Consider the following 23,113-nt stretch of genomic DNA (forward strand, 5'->3'; position numbering starts at 1 on the left):
TTTGTACCTGGTGTTTTATAGAGCACATCAATAGAGATCCAGTTACCTGATAACACTTGATGACTGTCTTTCCATGCTGGTGCTTTTCATAGGTATCCCACACCCCTGGCGTCTTTGTGTTCATTTTGACAAAGAAGCTGTAAGGTGAAATTTATTTTTGGTTTTTAAAAAATTTTTTATTTAAATTCAATGTAATTAACATATAGTATATTATTAGTTTCGGAGATAGAATTTGGTATTTATCAGTTGCATGTAACACCCGGTACTCATTATATCAACTGCCCTCTTTAATGCCCATCACCCAGTTACCCCCTCCCTACCCCCTTTCCCCACCCTCTCTCCCCTCCAGCAACCCTCAGTCTGTTTCCTATGATTAAGAGTGTCTTATGGGGGCGCCTGGGTGGCACAGCGGTTAAGCGTCTGCCTTCGGCTCAGGGCGTGATCCCGGCATTCTGGGATCGAGCCCCACATCAGGCTCCTCTGCTATGAGCCTGCTTCTTCCTCTCCCACTCCCCCTGCTTGTGTTCCCTCTCTCGCTGGCTGTCTCTGTCTCTGTCGAATAAATAAATAAAATCTTTAAAAAAAATAAAAGAGTGTCTTATGGTTTGCCTCCCTCTCTGGTTTCATCTTATTTTTCCCTCCCTTCCCCTATGGTCCTCTGTTTTGTTTCTTAAATTCCACATATGAGTGAAATCGTATGGTATTTGTCTATCTCTGACTGACTTATTTCGCTTAGCATAATACACTCCGGTCCCATCCATGTCATCACAAATTGCAAGATTTCATTCTTTTTGATGGCTGAGTAATATTCCATTGTAGTCCACGTATTCTGCACCTTCTTTACCATTCCTCTGTCGATGGACATCTGGGCTCTTTCCATATTTTGGCCATCGTGGACATTGCTGCTGTAAATATTGGGGTGAATGTGCCCTGTAAGGTGAAATTTATAAAGGACTTTACCTCCTTGCACAACCACTGAGCTCAACTGAATTTTCTATAAGTTCTTTTTGAAATAATTGACACTCTCTGGATCCCATTATCAGGTACACCCTCACTTTCTATTCATCCCTTAGTGGCTGAAGGAAATCCAAATTGAACTTTCCTATATATGTTTTCTGGCCTAGGATCTCCTCTACTTTTCACTAGATCACATTATTCTCTCAAGAAGTGTTCTGCAACTTAGTCTTGTGGATCCTTGAAGTTGTTTTTAATATACCAGAAATTCTAAGTTTTTAACTTACAAATAATGCTGTATTCCTCTATTTTTATACTTTAAAGGTCATTGCCATTAGATTTAAGGTTTGGAATTTTACATCATGAAAGTTATTTTTAATTTTCCAAGAGTTTAATTTCTTTCTTAGAAAAAACTTTGGGGTCACCTGGGTGGCTCAGTCAGTTAAGTGTCTGCTTTCGGCTCAGGTCATGATCCCGGGGTCCTGGGATCAAGCCCCAGGTCAGGCTCCCTGCTCAGCGGAGAGCCTGCTTCTCCCTCTCCCTCTGCCTGCCTCTCTGCCTACTTATGCTCTCTCTCTCTGTCAAATAAATAAATAAAATCTTAAAAAAAAAAAAAACTTTCTTTGAACTGCATTGTGATCAGAGAATGTGCCCTATATAACATTTAATCTTAAATTTATTATGGTGTTCTGTGTGAATTAATATATGGTCAGTTTTATAATTTCCATGGAGTTTTGAAAAGAAAATCATTGTATGTCTAATAAGTCAATCTTATTGGTGATTATACTCAAATCTTCTACAACCTAATTTATTTTTTTGTGTACTTAATCTGTTAGATGTTGTAAGAGGTTAAATTTTCCCATATTCATAATAATACTGCCCATATTATTTGATGCTATTTTAAATGGACTCTTAACCCACCCCTCTGCATTATATTTGTATTGGTCACATTTATTAAAGTTTTTAATTAAACCATACCACTTAAAATAATTTCTATATTATATGCCAATTTTTCATATTTGCCTTCCTCCAAGTCTATAACCTATGACATAGGATCTACCATAAAGTAAGTTAATGCCAAGTTGAAGAAAAAAAGATAAAACTCACCCCACCTGAATCTGTTCCTATCTGGGTTCCAGTATTTTACCAGTCTTGAGTTAAATATGCAGTGTACTAGGCAGATTACTGTAAGAGCTCAGTAAATACTTGCTTGGTTAATGTATTAACTATTCAAAGTGATGTCATTGACTTTGACAAGAAAGAGAGTGAAATATACAGTCTAGCATTTATAATTCAGTGAGTGAACACAGAATATCTCTCAGTGTATAAGCTCAAGGTCATGATAGAGAATTAAATCAGAAAACTTACACTTTGAAATGCAACTCTGTATTTTAGCTGCTTTCTCATATCTGTTATTACTTTTTAGTTTTTGGAAGTATATAACTTTATGAAAAGCTAAATACTTTGTGCTTGTTTATTGAGAGAGACAAGAGATCAAAACTGGGTGCCAAATCCTTAGTTGAACTAAGAAAGGTTGATTCTTGGTTGGAAATATTTAATCATGACAGTGAGAACAAGGACTGGTCCTCAAGCCAGGAACATAAAAATTTCAAAAATCATAATAATTTGCCTAAACCCCAGATTTTGGGGGGGGTGAAATAAACAATCTGTTTGGAGGAATAAGGGGGGTAGAATGTATCAAGGAACCAGAGGTCCTTTTTTAATATTTTAAGAAAATTTGAATTATAAAGGGTTTCATGTATATAATACACTGTTTATTATGAGTATGTAGTGCTTGTGTTCTTGTCAAGCACTCCATATTGCTTGTACTCCATTTTGGGTGTTTGGGAGGGAAAAATCATATTTATGGTCCTTCTTTACTAGTAATATTGTTTTCTCTCCCAGTTGTAATAAAAAACATAAATTTCAAATCTGCTGTGCTCAATTATGACTAACAAATTTATAGAAAGTATCTTAAACATATTACTAATTGAAGATTTTTATTTTAAAATTCTACATCTTCATTGTTGTTTTGATTAGATAAAAATTATTTAATAAAGGTTATTTATCTTTAGTTTGTTTTTAACCATTCCACAGTGAGTTCAGTCAATTCTGAAAGACTAGACTCTCTAAACACCTCTGTCAATACTATTGCCTGAGTGATGTAGGTAATCCCTCATTTGCAGAAAATATGTCACGTAATTTTTGAGCAGCTGTTTATGTCTAAATTTATATATACTCTTCTTTTTATGAGATCTGCATTAGAAATCCAAAAAGAATAGTCTTGATTTCTTTACCTATTTAAGTCCATTGTGGGTCTATGCTGGAGAGAGACGACTTCTTTGTAATCATCCTTTTGTTTTATGTTTTTAGACTATAAATCTGTCTGCTGGGGGACAGCCCCAGGATCAGGGTGAAGTGTGTGCAGCTGCATACTCTCCTCAATGCTCAAGGGTTATATCTGCACATACGTCTCTGCTTTAATATGCTATATCTCCAACAGTAGAGTGTTGATTCATTAGCTATCTAACTGCCAGCTAGCAAAGAGTTCCTTGCTCAAATTGAGTTTATATGGAGAACTTAGAAGGAATGGAAAGGGACAGTTTTAATTCCTTTCCAGTCTCAAAAAGATGTGAATTATTGTACCTTGTAAAACTGAAAGGGGAAAATAAGAAACAGTAACGATTTACCATGTCATTAGTTTTTATATTTGTAAAATTATAGTTTGAAAGTTAAGGTTTGATACTCAAAATAATACTTCTGAAATCATTGTATATCTTCCTTGATAACCCAACTTTCTCATCTCAGCTGCCTGTAACTAAAAAGCAAAGAGGTGGGTGGCTGTAGGACTTTGAAAATAGCTACCAATGGACTTAGTACCTGCTTAGATCAAGAGTGGTAAAAGGGGTGATCTGTAAAATAATCACATCTAGAACTTTTCTGTGGTAAATATAAGTTATTGTATTAATCAGCTCAGCTTCTGATTTGTGAAGTACAGTAACAAGTTAGCCACAGTGTTGTATTTGATAGGGGTTTGACCCGTTGTTTCACTATTTTAAAAGTTTGCCTGGGAATTTTATTATAAACTGGTAGTTGATGATAGATTGAGAATTTGGAAATTTAATTGTAATTAATGTCAAGAGGATTAATCAGGGGCACCTGGGTGGCTCAGTCCAACTCTTGGTTTTGGCTCAGGTCAGGTCCTGTGGGTGGTGAGATCCATTCAGCCTGGGGCTCTGTGCTTAGTGGGGAGTCTTGCTTGTAGATTCTCTCCCTCTGCCCCTCCCCATCCTCCTGCTCTCTCTCTCAAATAAATTAATAAATCTTGAAAAAAAAAAAAGAGGATTAGGGATACCTGGGTGGCTCAGTTGGTTAAGCGTTTGCCTTTGTCTCAGGTCATGGAATCGAGCCCACCTCAGGCTTTCTGCTCAGCGGGGAGTCTGCTCCTCCCCCTCCTTTCATGCATGCATTCTCTTGCTCTCTCTCAAATAAACAAAATTTTAAAAAAAATAAAAAATTTAAAAAGAGGATTAATCATATCCAGTAATGGTAATACAGTAGGGGATACAGGAACTATCTTATAAATTCGTTAAAATATATTAGGCCGTCATTTTTGAATGGGAATTTATTTAGAATGAGCATACCATTTCCAGTGTCTGTCCAGAGAAAATATTCAAACAAGTGCACAGATTAAGTTTATTGCTGTTGCATGATTTGTAATCGCAAAAAAGCGAAACTGAAAGTAGTTAAATGTATCACTAGAAATCTAGTTAAATTATGATGTGTGAGTAGAATCAAATACAGCTGTTAAGAAAAACAGGCAGTACTAATGTATTGACATACTTAGATCTCTAAAATATATCGTTAAATAAAATTAGGCACAGAAAATATATGTATTCCAGTATGCACGTGAACCTGGTGAGTGGTTATCTCTGCTGAGTGAGACTGGGGGCAGACCAAGGGTTAGAGAATCTTCTCATTTTCACTTGGCTTTTAAATGACTGTGTATCATTTTTTTAATCAATATATCAAATGGTCTCCCATTCATGTATGTGTGTTTGTCTTTGATATTACCTACTTTTGTATGTTTACTTGAGTAGTGGTGTGGTCTTTTCTGAAAATATAAAAACACTTAGAAGCATTGCATTGAGTTTGTCTGCAGTATCACTGTTGAAGTGACTGTTTCACTAATATAAGAGTCTTGTGGTATCTTATTTTTTTTAATTTAGGGCCGCTGGGGAAGGTAAACAGATACATGTGGTAGGAGTTAAAAAACAAGATGTAAATCTGTTTCTAAAACTCTGCTGTGTTGTTTTTCTGTTTCAGTTACCTAGAAAAGTACGAGAAAGTTCATCATTTTGGGGAGGATGATGATGAGGTACCACCAGGCAATCCAAAGCCACAGCTTCCTATTGGTGCAATTCCATCTTCCTACAATTACCAGCAACACAGTGTGTCAGGTAAATATCACTGGAGATTGTCCAGTTCTGAATTAGGAAAATAGACATTATCCCATGAATTAATCCTTTTACTTTGCACATGCAACTTTCAAAGATCAACATCTAATTGGTATTAGGGCCCTTTCTTTTTTTTTTTTAATTTTTTTTATTGTATTATGTTAGTCATCATACAGTACATCCCTGGTTTTTGATGTAAAGTTCGATGATTCATTAGTTGCATATAACACCCAGTGCACCATGCAATATGTGCCCTCCTTACTGCCCATCACCAGTCTATCCCATTCCCCCACCCCCCTCCCCTCTGAAGCCCTCAGTTTGTTTCTCAGAGTCCATAGTCTCCTGCTTCATTCCCCCTTCTGATTACCCCCCCTTTCTTTATCCCTTTCTTCCCCTACTGATCTTCCTAGTTCTTATGTTCCATAGATGAGAGAAATCATATGATCATTGTCTTTCTCTGCTTGACTTACTTCACTTAGCATTATCTCCTCCAGTGCCGTCCATGTTGTAGCAAATGTTGAGAACTCGTTCTTTCTGATAGCTGAGTAATATTCCATTGTATATATGGACCACAGCTGCTTAATCCAGTCGTCTGTTGAAGGGCATCTCGGTTCCTTCCACGATTTAGCTATTGTGGACAATGCTGCTATGAACATTGGGGTGCATATGGTAGGGCCCTTTCTTTTTAGTTGCAGGAATTGTCAGAGTTACAAATACCTCTACTTTTAAGTGAAGTTTTTTCCTTATTTTTTTAACTAATGGTCAGTTTAATTTGAATAGTCACTAAAATGAGAAGAAGGAGGTTGTGTAGGATTAGGGAGGCCAAGAATTCTCAGATAGCATCTACTGGATTTTCTACGATTACTGGAATTTCCAGCATCAGAATTCCTCAGAAATATTTCTAACTATGTGAGTATTTTTTTCCATGGTACCAAGGATAAGATTTTTCTTTTTCATTTAAGTCATTCTTAAAACAGTTATAGAGGAATCTGCAGCTAAAAAGAGCAGGACTCCAATTGAAAATAATTAGGTTGAGAGTTTAATAAAAAGGTTAGTGAGGCAGAGTTGGTAGGGGTTCCTCTGTTTAGTAGCTTTGAGTGTTGGGACTGTGATGACTAGGAAGAAAGCTTTAAAGAGACGAGCATCTCTTTTCTTCAGGCAGCAACATTTGGCCTAAAAAAGAGGCATGTTGTTGATAAAATTTACAGTTTTCTGGATATTTATTATTCTTCATTGATTCTTGTGTCAGTATCACTAATTTTATTTTCTATTATCTATTTTCAGAGTTTCTTTCATGTTGAATTTGACTCCATATTTCTTCCCCAATTTGTAATAACTGAAGAAACATAATCTCCTAGAATCTGATCATTAATAAAAGAGGCTTCATCATCTGATGCTTTTGTATAATGGGGGTGGGAGTTGGTGGTGATGAATACAAACCAAATCTCACTTTATTTTTAATGAGTAGTTAATTACCTCAAGAACCAAGGTTAAAGGAGAACAAGTCACCATGTAGAAAATCTTGCTAATAGTTTAAGCTGATAAGATAAAATGGGGTGACTTGTTATGTGATATACTCTTTGTTCCTGAAAGGGCTAATGACCATTACTAAATTCAAGAATATTACACAGGGTATTCCTGCATTGAATGAGACATTATACTAATGACCTTTAAGACCATTTTCAACTTTATATAACTCTGTGTTTTTCCTATATTACAGTAATAACAGAACTGTTCATTCTTGTAGCTTAATATAGTTTGGTGTCTGCTATTACAGCTCCCCAAGTTGACCCATTTCTACTTTTGATCTTGTTTAAAATGAAATTTTTTCTGGATCTTTTTTTCTTTTCTTTCCTCCCCTAATTAAACTGATTACCTCAAAAAGAAAGATGTGAAATAATTCCGGTATTTCAGAAGCCTAATGAAAGTCATTGATAGTTATTATACAAGTTAAGGGAATGACAGAATTGCTTAACTTGGTGTTAGAATAACTCCTTCCTGATATACTGTTATATATGTGTCTTCTTTGTAAAAGGAGAATCTGAGCAGTTATGCAACTTGTAGCATGTTTAACAAAATCAGGACTGGGGGCTAATGAAAGAAAGAAAGAATTGCTAGGGAACCTCAGGCTATAATTTATCTAAATCAAACTGAAAAGAGGTAGTATTTTAGGGCAGCACTTACGAATTTGAAGGTGCTTTTTTTAAGGAGGATGCATAGCAACATTATGACAGTGTTCTGAAAAGTAACATGATTATCAATATACAAAACAAGTTCCTTATTAAGATGTTTTTCAGTTGTCATTAAGGTAAATAGAGTAAGCTTCATAGCTGTCAATGTGTGTGTGTGTCTGTGTATTTTAAATAAACACCAAATTAGAATTACATAGTGGTAGTTTAAGAGCCTTTAGGAAATTTTAGTTAGAACCTATAGAAGATTTGTGACTACATCTTTGATCATACAGCCTTACTCCGTCTGTAGGTTTGGACAAATGTATTTGGATCAGTGTATTTATCTTGAGACATTTGTATTGTTGATACTAAAATCTATTCTAAAACAATATTTTGAAATAATAAATTTCAGTTGACAGTAGCTCTAGGACATTTGGCATGGAGTGCAGTTTTCCTTGTTATGATACTGTACGTCAGTAGAATATGGGACCAGATTTTCCTTGAAGATACTTAATCTGGCTTTGAGTGGCAAAAAATATTGAGCAGATTTTGCCCGGAGTTTTAGGATTATTAAACACTAGCATCAGTATATGACAGTTTTGTCATATCTTTACATAGTTTTTCATAATTTTCTTTACCGTAAATACCTAATCCTTTCTTTGCTTTCCTTCTTTCTCTATTTTGTTGTTGTTGTTGGTATTGAGTTGGATGCAGTCAGTGCTGCAGAATTATAGGGAGATTATTAAGGAAGTTTTTGTTCATCTTCTCTTATATTTTAAAATTAAAATAAAATTAATTTTTAAGTTAAAATAAAAATTAAAAATTTATATGCTATATCTTTATTAGAAAAATTGTGAAAGGCAAAGTTGACAAATGACAAGTAATTGAAATTGTAGAATTTCAGAGCTAGCGAGGATATTAGTGATCATGAATCCAGTCTAATCTGTTTGGTAAAAAGGAAGTCAAGCACTCTGTCCATTTTCAGTTTTGGTGCTTAAATTTGGAAAAGTTTTGTACAGGAAGTTTTTTGTTTTTTTTTTAATTTTATCAGTTTTATTTAGGTAAAGATTTTCCTTTAAACCCTCCGTATTCTAACAGGCATCCAGACTATATAATCACTGCCAATAATGGAAAGAGTACATTGTATAATTTCTAAGATGTGTACAGCCCTCCAGGAATAATTCTCCCTTTCCTCTAAACTGAAAACAAAGAGAAATGATTGCCTCAGATTAAGTTTGTCAGCAGTGATCTGTTTGTATAAACTTTTAGTGAAAATGTTGAAAATAAATTTCTAATCCCATACCAATTATAAAATTGTAGCTGTTCAATCATATTTCCTTGGGGAAGGGAAGGGAAGGAAAATCCTAAATTCTTGTAAGCAATTTCTCCTACATTATCTTAGAAATCTTTACCAAGCATGACATAATTAAAGAATTTTTCATAATTATCATATTTATTTATTTTACTTTAATTGGTGTGTCTTTGGCAAAGTCATTCAGGTAAGAATGCACTGAATTGAGCTGATGGCATCTTTCATTCTTCAGTAGCTGAACAACAGCAATTCTAAGGTTATACTGAAGGCACATAAACAAGACTGTGACAGATGTTGAATGTGGGTTCCAATTTTTTTCTATTAAAGAGAGTTGTGTGAAAGTTTCGTGGAAGCTACAAGCTTAACTGTTGCTGAGACTTGGTGTCTCAGTATAGAAATACCAAAATCTGTTCCTATATTCACAGAAGTTTTGTTACTTTTTCTCCAGATTTTGTTTATCTTATGTTGTTATTAGAAATTTTATTTATCAAGATTGTAGAAAATGAATATATATTATTCCATTTTAAATATTGTAAAGAATCTGTGTCATAGTAATTTATAACTATTGAGAATTTATTTATCATTATATTAGGGAGAAATTCCTAGAATTATTTTAGAATTGAAGAGGTGTCATCTTAGTTGTCTACAGTGGAAAATAAAGAAATTTCTTACCTGTCTGATTTTCTTTTGTGGCATGTTGTGACAATAGATTTCTACTTGCAATCCATTTAGCAAGGTTTGAAAAAAAGTCTTTTTAAAAAATTCATGTATTTCTGAAATGTCTCATCTAGAAGTTTTCTATCTCTTGTTTTCTTGCCTCTTCCCATTAAACTAGTTATATCTTTATGTGAAAAATGTACTTGGGGTATATGTCTGAGGGCATAGCTACCAAGGCCTGCACTACCCCAATTAAGAGTCAGTATTTCTAGAAATAGGACTTTTCTTATATCTTATGATAATATAATATATAAGTGTTCTATAAGCCCATCTTCCCTACCTTCAAAGTTTGAAGATGTTTTAAATTAATTGTCCTACAGAAAATTTTAGTTACCTTGGCTTAGGCAAAGGTTTCTTAGGACATGAAAGCATGAACCATACAGGTGAAAATTTATAAATCAGACTTCTATCAGAATTAAAACTTGTGTTCTTCAAAGGCACTTTCAAGAAAATAAAAAGATAAGTCACTGGGAGAAAATATTTGTTAAACATTAGATAAATCACATTCAGAATATTTAAAATGACAATATTGAAATGCTGGCAGGGATGCAGAGCAACAGGAACTCTGTATGTTGTCAGTGGAAATGCAAGATGCTGTAAGCTGCTTCAGAAAACAGCTTCACAGTTCCTTACCCAGTTAAACATACACTTACATATGGTCCAGCAATCCAAGAGAAATGAAAAAATATTTCTGCATGAAGTTCTGTATGTGAATGTTTATAGCAACTGTGTTCATAAGTCCCCAAAACTGAAAACAGTCCAAATGTCCCTCAACTGTTGAATGGATAAGCAAATTGTATTATACCTTACTGTAGCATTAAAAAGAAACAAACCACTGATACATGCATCAACATGGATATTAACCTCAAGCACTTTGCTAAATGAAAGAAATCAGATATAAAACACTACATACTGGGGCGCCTGGGTGGCTCAGTCGTTAAGCGTCTGCCTTTGGCTCAGGGCGTGATCCCGGCGTTCTAGGATCGAGCCCCACATCAGGCTCCTCCACTGGGAGCCTGCTTCTTCCTCTTCCACTCCCCCTGCTTGTGTTCCCTCTCTCGCTGGCTGTCTCTCTCTGTCAAATAAATAAATAAAATCTTAAAAAAAAAAAAAAACACTACATACTATATGATTCCATTTATTTGTCATTTTGAAATAAAGTTATAGAAACAGAAAGTAGAATGGTGTTTGTGGGTAGAACAGGGGTTTAACTGCAGAAGAGCATAAAGAAACTTTTCAGGGTGATGTAAATATTCTTTATCTTCATTGTGGTTGTGGTTTTTTAAAAGATTTCATTTGTCAGAACTCAGAACTAAAAAGCATGAAGTTTACCGTGTTGATTATATTGAGATAAATCTAACCAAAAAAGTAATAATTCTCCTACAGTTTTAAAGAAGGTAGGCAATGTGTCTAAAATCATAATATTGTTAAAAATTTCAAAGGAACCAGTGTCCCTGGCTTATAATATATAAAAACCAGATATAGTCCCTTGAAGTATAAGAGTAAAAAGTGTTGAGTATGTAAGTTTAAATAATGATACGTTAATAATTTGGTAATGATATCCAAGAGGGTATAGTAGTACATTTTTTTGTATTTTAATACTTCTTGAAGACTGTAATTTTAACTTAAATTTAGAAAGTTGAACTCTTTAAACTTCTACTCAATTTAAATTTTATAAAGGAAAACAAACCTCTATCCTATATTTGTAAGATATTAACCATAATGGTTTTTATTCCTTGATATACTTAAGGTGTTTTTGTTTTTATCTTAGATTATCTGCGTCAAAGTTATGGGCTATCTATGGACTTCAATTCGCCAAATGATTATAATAAATTGGTGCTTTCACTGTTATCTGGACTCCCAAATGAAGTGGACTTTGCTATTAATGTATGCACTCTTCTATCAAATGAAAGCAAGCACGTCATGCAACTTGAAAAAGACCCTAAAATCATCACTTTATTACTTGCTAATGCCGGGGTGTTTGATGACAGTAAGTTTTAAGCTGAATGTATTGTATGATCATTCTATTAAGGTGTTAGGGATTTTTAAAAAAGGTTTTAAGGGTAAAAATACTTTTTATTGGTATAATAGCATTCTTTATATGCTTTTATTATATTAAATGTGTTATTTAAGATCATGTTTGGGGTTTTTTTAACCTCAAATATTTGAATAGTAGTGATCTCACTAGAACTTTTGAAATAAAAATCTTGGATTTTTCTTAGAGTAGTGATATGGGTTTCTTGATATTAGAAGATTGTTTGATACAAAATCTTGATAGAAAAAACAGGACCTGGAAGAAATTTTTTTTTTTTTCCTGGTGTGTCGTTATAATTTTTAATAGTTTGTCAATGTATTTAAAAATTTGCTGCCTAAATAAAATAAGAGTTATCAAATATTTCATATCCTTTCTACTTATAGGATTTGCTAGTTTTAGATTTTTGTAAGTCAAATTCTTTATTTTCTGTGACATTATCTCTTATTAAATCTAGGTTATTCTTAAGACTAAATTGCTTGTTTCTCTAATTGTAGTTGAAAGGGATTTAGAAAATACGTTTTGAAATTTTTTCCTGCTCATGGTTTTTCTTTTTAAAATATGTTGGCTGAATGTTATTGATATAAAATATCTTCTTGCTAATCAACCCTCCTTCTATTCCAATGCCATTGTAACTTCTTTTTTTCCAGAAGTATATACTATTAAAGGTTAAAGTATGGGGGTAATTCCAAATAGAGTAGATAGCATGAATCAAAAGGAAGTTCTGGGTGCACATAGTCACCAGGAGAGAAGGATTTACTCTATCTCCAGAGGAAAAGATTGAGCAGTTGAAGACCAAACTGCCCATAATCATAATGTCTTTTCAACAATTCAGATATATTGGGGGGGAAGGGGAATAAGGTATTGACATATTGGAATTTTTTTATCATATAGAAACTATGTGTATAGCACAGTAGAGATAGTTTGAGAGAGAATTTCTTCAACATTTTATAGATTCATGACAATTATTGTTTTTATCTTTAAATAGCAACATGTTTGCAAATGAGTTCATTTTTCTGCAATTTGATTTGGGTCAAGTAGTGTACTCTTCAAACATAATTTTATTTGGGATTGTCTAAGTAAGATTCCTTAGAATTTGACAGGTACTTAGGTTGTATGAAGACAATTTTGAAATGTTTAAACAAAAGTGAAAATTAGTTTCTTACCCTGCCTGAAAGTCTCATTGGTTATATGAGGGAGGAACAAAGTACTTCTCAGTTTGTATTGTAACTTTGGAGATCTAAATTTGGTAGATTTCTGTCTCACTTTCATGTTCTGTGGTTCCTAATATTTTGTTTTGATCTTTTAAGGACATCTTTCAGCATTTAATATAGAATAAAATTAAAAATTTTCAGATTTAGAGACCTTAAAATGAAGTTTTTAGAAAAATTAAATATTCTCAAACCAGAATAATTTAAGTGTTGACCATTTAATCATTGGATAAGGATTACATATGTGCATGTGTGTGTATGTGTGTGTGTATGTATATCATATATATACGTAAAAGTTATCTTACCAGTTTTAGTATACTGAGGCATGAAGAATGTCATTCTTTTTATCTTCATACATTTTTTAGTCACTTTTATTTATCTAAAAGCCTAAATCATTATGCAGTATAGCAATCTAAAACTAATAATCTAGCAGATGGTATTTAGGGAATATATTACTATCAGTCCAACAGTCAGAAGTTTAGAGTTGCAGAGTACATAGGGACTTTATGAAGACCCTGTGCTTAAAGCAGTGATTTACATTAGGAAAATAAATCCTTTGACTTTGAGGATTATCAATATATTTGATTTGGTTAGGCTTTTGAGAAGTTTTATTTTTTAGGGCATGGAATTTTAATGAGATAAATGTAGATGACACTTCCTTTATAAAGTGTGGGATGTTTTTATTTTTTGTGTGTTTGAAGAAGTATAATAAAAATTCTATTTGACAAAATATTTAATTTTTCCATCTTATATTTCCATCCAGTATTCTTTTCCCAGTGAAGTTTTTCTTTATAAGGTTTTTTCAGGACAAACAAAACTTTGTTTCTCTTTAGTGGTATGTGGGCTTCATTTTTCTAATTAAGCTGCTACTTATATGTAAGTGCGATATTTTATGAAATTCTTCTTTAGGTCACTACAGTTTATTTATTAAAAACTTTCACATCTGTTCTTTTATCATTTCCTCATGACCCTATTATCAATATTAATATCATTGTTAATTTATGTTAAAATTTACTCATCCTTTTTAATTTTTTTTCAATGAAAATTCTTGTTCTAATCTAAATACTTTGTAAACTTTTACTCAATACTAAGGAAATATTAGGTCTGTACTTAAAGGCATAATAAGATTTATAAAGATTCAGTGAATCTTTTTGCAACAGAAAATATATCCATTTGTTATGCTGGTCACAACATATCCATCAAGGATGTGTTTTTGATTTTTAAAGAATTTTGTTCACAAAACTAGTTTTTCTATTATCAGTTGCCACTATATAGTTTTCTTTCTGTATTCCAAAAGAAGTAGCTTTCATTATAGAATTAATACCATGGTTGATGAAAGCACTTCCCTAATTTGTAAAGGCAGATGCTTATTGCATCACAGTTTAAGACATTTGTATCATACTGCTTTACTGTCTGGTCCCATAAACTGACCATATGAGCCAGCAACATAAAGGAGAAAAAATGATATAACATGTACTTATGCCTTAACCTTTGTTGTAGGGGACTGGGGGGTAGGGTGTTATTAAGGTTTTAAAGATTTAAAATTTTAAAAATCTGGCAACCTGATAGCAATAGCATTAGTTTGACTTTTTGGTATTTTTCTCCTCTACAAATGAAACTTAATGCAGAGTAACTGTTATAGTACTCTTCATTTCTTTTCTCTATTGTTTGTATAAATGTTACAAAAATTAGTTGTATATTTTTAGTTTATAGTAAGACAAGTTTCTTTAAATTCTGTAATTTAATTGTATTTCAAAAGTGATTATCATGACTTTGTATCATTTACTGTGAAATAGTTTTTAGCAAAGAAGATACTTAAATATATTTTTACTATTTTTTTCACATATATCTGTTAAGCGATTAAGTGAAAGAATAATTCCATTTTACTGAATATACTATTTATTCTTTTAGCTTTAGGATCCTTTTCTACTGTATTTGGTGAAGAATGGAAGGAGAAGACTGATAGAGATTTCGTTAAGGTAACTCACATAAAATATTGAACCATTGAATTATGTGTCACCAAGGGCCAAGGTCCATGGTTGCTTATTTTATATGTATACCACTTATACTTTAATCTTTAGTGTAATACATAAAGATTCCTATTTAAAAGTTATGATTGAGTAAAAAAAATAGAATGGCTAATAAATAAAATTCTGTTTTTATTATACATGGATTTCTGAAAATGATAAATCTATAACAAAAGCAATAAATCTGAAAATACCTAGATTCTGAGTAGTATTCTAGCTAATTTCCTTAGGGTTCTTTTTCAGTTCACTTAACCACTCTTTAGTTGTGTCTAATATTTCACTTGACTCATTTGTTAAATGTATTAAAATGTGTATTTTAATTTCTAGAACTTCTTTTTGTATTTTTTCAAATTGCCCTTTTGATCTTTTATACTTTTAAAATCAGATAACATATATTTAAAATATACTTTATTAATATTCAAATTATGTATACATTAAATATGTAAACATATATAAATATATAAAATATAAGTCAAAAATTATGTGTACAAAAATACACACACCTGACAATTCTGATACATAAGCCTCTTGCAGTTCTAATTCTAGTCACTCTCACTCATGGTGGATTATTCCTTTGTGTTTTACAACATTGGTTTATAAATTTTGGCAGACTTTTCTGTGGGATTTTTGTATAGATTTGATGGAGAGTTCATTTCTTCACATCTTGTTGGCATTTGCTAGTCACCTGAAAAGAAATACTGGTCAAAATGACTTTATATTAATTTCATTATTGGAGATTTTCTGATGACTCTGGTAATAAAACCAAACTCATGGGGGCTGTGGAGTAGGCTAGTGGTGAAATATTTAGGAGATTGTTTTTAACTCAAGTAGACACAATCAGTTCCTTTTGCTCTCTTTGAGAGTATTAGACCTTCCAGTTTGTCACCATGATAGAGTTGCATATTACTTCCCCACTTCACAAGTTCACCCAAAGTCCTATATTCTGTCCTCACCCCACCCATTAAAAGCTAAGCCTCATGGTTGTAGTTAGGCAGATAATTTCCTTAACTGCAGAAAAGTGGTGATTAAAGTGTAAGATGCACAAATTGTGTATTTACTTATGCAATCACAATGGGGAGTGGGGGTTGTCAGTATAATCACTAATCACTTGAAATCTCGAAGATACGAATATGTTGAAGATGATTAGATGATCACGTCTCTTGCATGTTTTCATGAATTTCTGCTCTTTATATTTCTTTTTATATGCTATATTCTTTGGATTTAATTTATTGTACTTTTTATAATCTCTTGGGCTGGTGCTTAGATCATTGATTTTTGTTTTTGTTTTTTCTAATACATACATTTAAAGCCATAAAATTCTTTCAAGCCATATTTAACTTTATTCTCCCAATTCTGATATTTCATGTTTTCATTATAACTCATAATATCTTATAATTTCTATTATGACATCCTCTTGATACATGGATTATTTTGAAGGGAAGTTGTTTTTTTTTTTTTAAGTTTTTAAAAATTTCCAGTTAGTTAACATACAGTGCAATGTTAGTTTCAGGTATACAGTGTAGTGATTCAAGACTTCCATACAGCAACCTTTGCTAATGACAACAAGTGTGCTCCTTAATCCCCATCACCTTTTTCACCCATACCCCTACCCACCTTCCCTCTGATAACCATCTGTTTGTTCCCTGTAGTTAAGAGTCTCTTTCTTGGTTTGCCTCTCTCTTTCTTTTTTTCCCCTTTGCCTGATTGTTTTGCTTCTTAAATTCACATATGAGTGAAATAGTACAGTATTCATCTTTCCCTGACTTACTTCACTAAGCTTTATACTCTCTAGCTCTATCCATGTTGTTGCAAACGACAAGATTTCTTTCATTTGTTGGCTGAGTAATATTCCTTTGAATGTATATAGTCTACGTATTTAGAGATATAGACATATATATAAATACAGAAGAATATATACGCCACACTTCTTTATCCATTCATCAGTTGATAGACACTCGGGCTGTTTCCATAATTTGGCTCTTGTAGATAATGCTGCTGCAAATAAATATCGGAGTGCATGTATTTCTTCAAATGAGTATTTTTGTATTCCTTGGTAAGTACCTAGTAGGTGCAATTCCTGGATCCTAGAGTAGTTCTATTTTTAGCATTTTGAGGAACCTCCATACTGTTTTCCAGAGTGGCTGCACCAGTTTGAATACCTACCAACAGTGCAAGAGGGTTCCCCTTTTCCCACATCCTCAACAACACCTGTTGTTTCTTGTGTTGTTGATTTTAGCCATTCAGAAAGGTGTGAGGTGATATCTCATTGTAGTTTTGATTTGCATTTAGCTGATGATCACTAATGTTGAGCATCTTTTCATGTGTCTGTTGGCCATCTGTATGTCTTCTTTGGAAAAAGTCTGTTCATGTCTTCTGCCCATTCTTTAATTGGATTATTTGCTTTTGTGTGTTGAGTTTTATAAATTTTATACATTTTTGATACGAACCCTTTATCAGATATGTCATTTGCAAATATCTTCTCTTGAAGGGAAGTTTCTTAGTATCCAAAAAACATACAGTTTTTCCAGTTTTTTTTTTTCTTTAAGAAACAAGACAAAAAATCATAGGGGAAGAGAGGAAAAAATAAAACAAGATGAAACCAGAGAGGGAATTAAACCATAAGAGACTCTTAATCTTAGGAACAAACTGAGGTTTGCTGGAAGAGGGGGAACGGGTGGCTGGGTGATGGCCATTGGGGAGGGCATGTGTTGTGGTGAGCACTGGGTGTTGTGTAAGACTGATAAATCCCAGACCTATACCCTTGAAACAAACCATACATTATATGTGTTACTTTAAAAAAAAAAAAATGGGGGAAAAGTCTAACTTAATTTCATTATGCAGAAACAATATACTCTGTATAATCTTAAACTTCTGAAATATTTTCACTTTCATTTATTTCATAGCCTAGCACTGATGATATATTATAAACACTATTTGTATTTGAAGATGATATATATTTTCAAGTTGTTGGGTATAAATTTCTATGTATGGCAGGCCAACATGGTTAATCATGATATTTGTATTTACATATCAGTACTGGCTGTTTTTTCCATTCTTCATTTATGGAAAGAGGCATGTTAAGAACACCCAGTATTATTAGGGATGTGACTTTCCTTATAGTTCTATAATACTGTGTTTTTATATTTCAAGATTGATATATAGCGCACATTACAGATATTATATCTTTCTGGTCAGTTGAACATATAAAGTATCCTTTTTACCTTTAAGTCTACTGGTTTTTTTTTTATCTTATAGTGATATAACATCATCTTCCATTTGTTTGTGGTTTATATGGCTCATATTTTTGCATTGAATCTTTCTTACTTATCCTTGTATTTTAGATTTTTTTTTTGTGCTTTTTTTAAATAAACAACATATACTTGGACTTTTTCTTTGCAGTGTGAAAAATTATTTTTAAACTAGTACATTTATTCAATTTACATCAAATGTAATTTTGATATAATTGTGTTTGAATTTACAGTGTTTTTAGTTGGTTTCTATATGTCCTACCTATTTGTTTTTGTTTTTGTTTTCCCTTCCCCCTTTCTTACCTTTTTTTTAAAAATTGATTTAACCAAGTATTATTTATTATCCAGCATTCTGCCTACTATTAGTTTGGTATTTATACACTTTTTCTGTTCTCTTAGTGATTACACTAGAGATTATAATTTTAATTTTTACTAATTTAGTAAATTAGTACTTTTACCACTTTTTAGATAATGCAGGGACACTAGAACAACTCTCATCTCTATTTACTCACTTTTGATTTATATATACTGCTCTCATTATTCATTACTTTGCTCTTTTTCAGACTTCTTAAAATAGAATCTTAGATCATTGGTTTTAAACTTCCCTTCTTGTTTAATGTCAGTATATAAAGCAATAAATTCTTTCTATAAACTGCTTGAGTTGTATCCCACAAATTTTCTTATGTTGAGGTTTCATTATCATTTAGTTCAAAGTATTTTCTCATGTCTCTTGTGATTTCTTCTTTGATTTATGGCTTATATAGAAGTATGCTGCTTAATTTCTGGGGTTTTTTTTTTTTTGAAGTAGCTTTTAGTATTAATAGTATTAGTATTGTTACAATTATTATTACTCATTTTAATCACATTCCATTGTTGTCAGAGAACATAAGTCTATATAAGTTCTTTTATTTAGTTTTTATTTATTTTTTGAGAGAGAGCATGTACATGAGTGGGGTCGGGCAGGGGAGGGACAGAGAGAGAGAGAGAATTTTAACCAGGCTCCATGCCTACTGCAGAGCCCGACGTGGGCCTCAGTCTCACGACCTTGAGATCATGACCTGAGCCAAAATCAAGAGTCGGATGCTTAACCACCTGAACCACCCAGGCACCCCTATATAAGGTCTTTTAAACTTATCAAGACTTGTTTTAGCATATGGTCTTAGTGAATGTTTCATACACAGTTGAAAACAATGTATGCTTCATTTTTGGGTGCAGTGTTTATTAATAACAAATCAAGGTATTTGACAGTGTTCAAGATTTTCATATCATTATGCTTTTCTATATAATTATTCTATGCTTTCCTGAGAGATGAGTTTTAAAATCATCAACAGTATTAATGTTTATATCTCCTTTTAGTTGTCAGTTTTTGCTTTGTGTATTTTGAACTTCTGGTTATTAGTTGCATATACATTTAGGATTATTACATTTTCTTGATGGCTTTTATTTATTATTACAAAATATTCCTCTGACCTCTGGTAATATCCCATCTCCTGAAGTCTCTTCACCAGTGTAATTTATCTACAGCAGCTTTTTTTTTTTTTAAGATTTTATTTATTTATTTGACAGAGAGAGACAGCCAGTGAGAGAAGGAACACAAGCAGGGGGAGTGGGAGAGGAAGAAGCAGGCTCCCAGCAGAGCAGGGAGCCTGATGTGGGGCTCGATCCCAGGACCCTGGGATCACACCCTGAGCTGAAGGCAGACGCTTAACAACTGAGCCACCCAGGCGCCCCCACAGCTGCTTTCTTATAATTACTGTTTTCATGAAATATCTTTTTCTATCCTTTTGCTTTTCATCTGTGGGTTTTTTTTTTTTTTTTAAGATTTATTCATTTGAGAGAGAGCGAGAGAGAAAATGAGCAGGAGGGACAGAGGGAGAGAGAATCCCAAGCAGACTCCACGCTGAGCATGCAGCCTGACACAGGGCTCAATATCACGACCCTGAGATCACTACCTAAGCTGAAACCAAAAATCAGACACCTAACCAGCTGCACCACCCAGGCATCCCTTATCATCTGTGGTCTTACATAGTTTCTTAAAGGCAGCTTATACTTGGATCTTGCTTCCCCCTTTCCTTTAATCTGCTTTTTGTGCAATTTCTTCCTTTTCATCAATGTATTCAGACCATTTATACTTTATGAAAGTATTGATGTGGTTGAATTTTGGTTCTTAGCTTTTATTTTCCTGAAAATTTCATTTTGCCTTTATGTTTGAAAGATATTTTTGCTGCATATAAAATTGTGTTTTCAGGGTATTATCTGAGCAGTTTTAAGGTAATGTTTCATTGCTATCTCATTTGCATTGTTACTGACAAGAAGTCAGTTTTAATCTAATTGGCTTGTGTGTGATATGTTTTCTCTGACTGCTTTTAAGGTGTTCTCTTAATCATTGATTTTTATTTTGGTTAGCATGTGCTTTGTTGAGGTTTTCTTTGCTTTTCTTGCTTGGGATTTATTTAGCTCTTTTGTTTGGTATTTTGCATGAAATTTGGAAAGTTTTGGCAATTATGTTTTTAAATTCTTTTCTTTCCTATTTTTCTGAGACCATGTTTATACAAATGTTAGACCATATACTGTCTCACAGGCTACAGATTGCTTTTAGACCTTTTCTTTTTTCCTGTGTACTTCATGGATAGTTTCTATTGTCATGTTTTCATTTTCTCTTATCCTGTTAAGCCCATCTAGTCACACTTTTTTTATTTCAGATACTGTTTTCAGCCCTAGAAATTCTATTTGATTTCCTTTTACATCATCCCATTTTTCTCCTAATTATGTTCATACTTTCCTTTAAATCTTTGCCCATATTTAATAAAAAATAAAAATTTTATTCAAAAATGTTTTAAAATCTTTGCTAATTCCATTATCTTTTTTACTTCTGGGTCTGTTTTTGTTGAAACTATTTTTGTCTTAGTTATGGGTCATGTTGCCTACTTTTCTTTGTACATGCAGTAATTTCTTATTAGATATGAATATTGAGAACGTTACATTATGAGTGTTTGGATTTTGGTGACTTTCAAGAATGTAGGACTTTGTTCTGGCATGCTTTTAATTGACATATGGATTGTGACACATTGATCCTTTAGAATGTTGTTTTAAAGCTATGTTATGATTGAGATGGATTAGCCTTTACTCTAGCACCAGTTTATCCCTACTCTTCAGGCATGGCTTTGTTTGTATTTCTACTGAATTACAGGGTATTTCGTGAGTTTTCTCTATTTTGTGAATTGTTCAGTTATAGCTCTTCGTTAGTTGTTTTCTCTGTTTTTTTTGCTTGGTGTTTTGGAGTTCAGCCATGAATATGCATAGTTTAGTACTCAGCAATCAGCTCAAGGCATTCCTGTGCAGATTCATTGAGTTCTTTCTCTTCATTGCTGCTCTTTCTTGCAAATTTACTCTCAAATTCTACTTCTATTGGCCTTGCAGAACAGTGATCAGTTTCCTCAGCTTAGAAATCACTACGATCTCTTGGATTTATTGTCCCTGTGCTATAGTCTGCAGTGTCCTATAAAACTATGGGGCAGTGATTGGACTCACTTCCTTTGTTTTCCATATTTCAGTGATTAAAGTTTTGTATTGCTGTGTTGTCCAGTCTCTGAAAACGGTTTTATACATATTGTTTTTATGATAGGAAGATGACTACCAAAGTACTAGTTATTTCATTATGGCCTGAGCAAAAGTTTTTTCCAGGCGTTTTTTTCTTTGATTTTAATTTTATGCTTATTTTTACCTCATAAGACATTTTTTTTTAGTATTTTATTCATTCGTTATTTATTTTGATTTAAACCACATCTCTCCATGTATTTTTGTTTAGTGCTGGTTTGTAGATAATGAGTTTTCTCAGTTTTCATTTGCCAGTTTTCATTGCCATTCAGTGAAGGCAGTTTCACTGTTTAAAGATTTTAGTTCAGCAGATATTTTCTTCCATCACTTAGAAAATGTCCCATTGTCTTCTGGCTTCCATTATTTTATTTTATTTTTTTATGAAGTCTGCTGTCAGTTTAGCTTATTGGCCTTTTAAGATTATCTGGGGTTTTTTTTTCTGTCTTTGCATTTAAGTTGGGGTTCTTTTTGTCTTTACTTTTCAGGAATTTTATTCTTTTATATTGATGTTCCTACACATCTTTATCTTTCTTCAATGTTTGGAATGCTTCTTAAATCTGTAGGTTAACGTCTTTGAATTGTTTTAGAAAATTCTTAGCCCTGTCTCTTCAAATACTGTTTCTGCCCATTCTCTCTCTTCTTTCTCAGGAACTCCAATTATTCTTGTGTTAGTACCTTTCACTGTATGTTCTGTGTCTTGTATTTTTTCCCCCATCCTTTTGTCTCTTTATGCTTCCAAACTGTATTTTCTTCTGTACTTTCAGTTCACTAATTCTTTCTTGAGTTGTATAGAATCATTCGTTAAATTGAGTTTTTCTTTTCAGTTCTAGAATTTCTATTTCATTCTTGCAGTTTTCATATATTTGCCAAATTTTTCAATCTCTTATTTCTTTGAATTTATTATCCATGATCATCTAAAATTCTGTGTCTGATATTTTTGTTATTTGAATTTCCTATGGCCCTTTTTGAACATCATCTTTTTTTTTCTTTATATGCCTAGTTCTTGTTTATTGTTACCAAACATTCTTTTTCATGAGTTTTTTAAGCAGTTGATCCTTTTGCTGTTGGAACTTTTCTCAGACTAGTGGCTTTAAATGTAAAAGAATCTTAATTCCAAAAAATAAAATACGGTGATTTTGGAATCTCCACACCAAAATGTTTAGAAATAAAAAGTGAACTAATAGTCCATGTGTTTCTTTATTAATACAAAAGTAACAAGATAGGGGCGCCTGGGTGGCACAGCGGTTAAGCGTCTGCCTTCAGCTCAGGGCGTGATCCCGGCGTTATGGGATCGAGCCCCACATCAGGCTCCTCCGCTGTGAGCCTGCTTCTTCCTCTCCCACTCCCCCTGCTTGTGTTCCCTCTCTCACTGGCTGTCTCTAACTCT

General features: G+C 33.1%; 1 protein-coding gene across 2 annotated transcripts in view; it reads left to right on the top strand.

Moving 5' to 3' along the window:
- The window catches only part of ARID2 (AT-rich interaction domain 2), a 161,319-nt gene that overhangs the window by 77,916 nt on the left and 60,290 nt on the right, over nucleotides 1-23,113 (top strand). For both annotated transcript variants that reach the window (XM_048216558.2, XM_048216559.2), the window contains exons 4-6: nucleotides 5,281-5,414; nucleotides 11,383-11,601; nucleotides 14,766-14,833. In XM_048216558.2, coding sequence (XP_048072515.1) covers nucleotides 5,281-5,414; nucleotides 11,383-11,601; nucleotides 14,766-14,833 — 421 coding nt within the window. The remainder of the gene's footprint in view (nucleotides 1-5,280; nucleotides 5,415-11,382; nucleotides 11,602-14,765; nucleotides 14,834-23,113) is intronic.

This window comes from Ursus arctos, unplaced genomic scaffold (assembly GCF_023065955.2).
Source record: "Ursus arctos isolate Adak ecotype North America unplaced genomic scaffold, UrsArc2.0 scaffold_26, whole genome shotgun sequence".
Lineage (NCBI taxonomy): Eukaryota > Metazoa > Chordata > Mammalia > Carnivora > Ursidae > Ursus > Ursus arctos.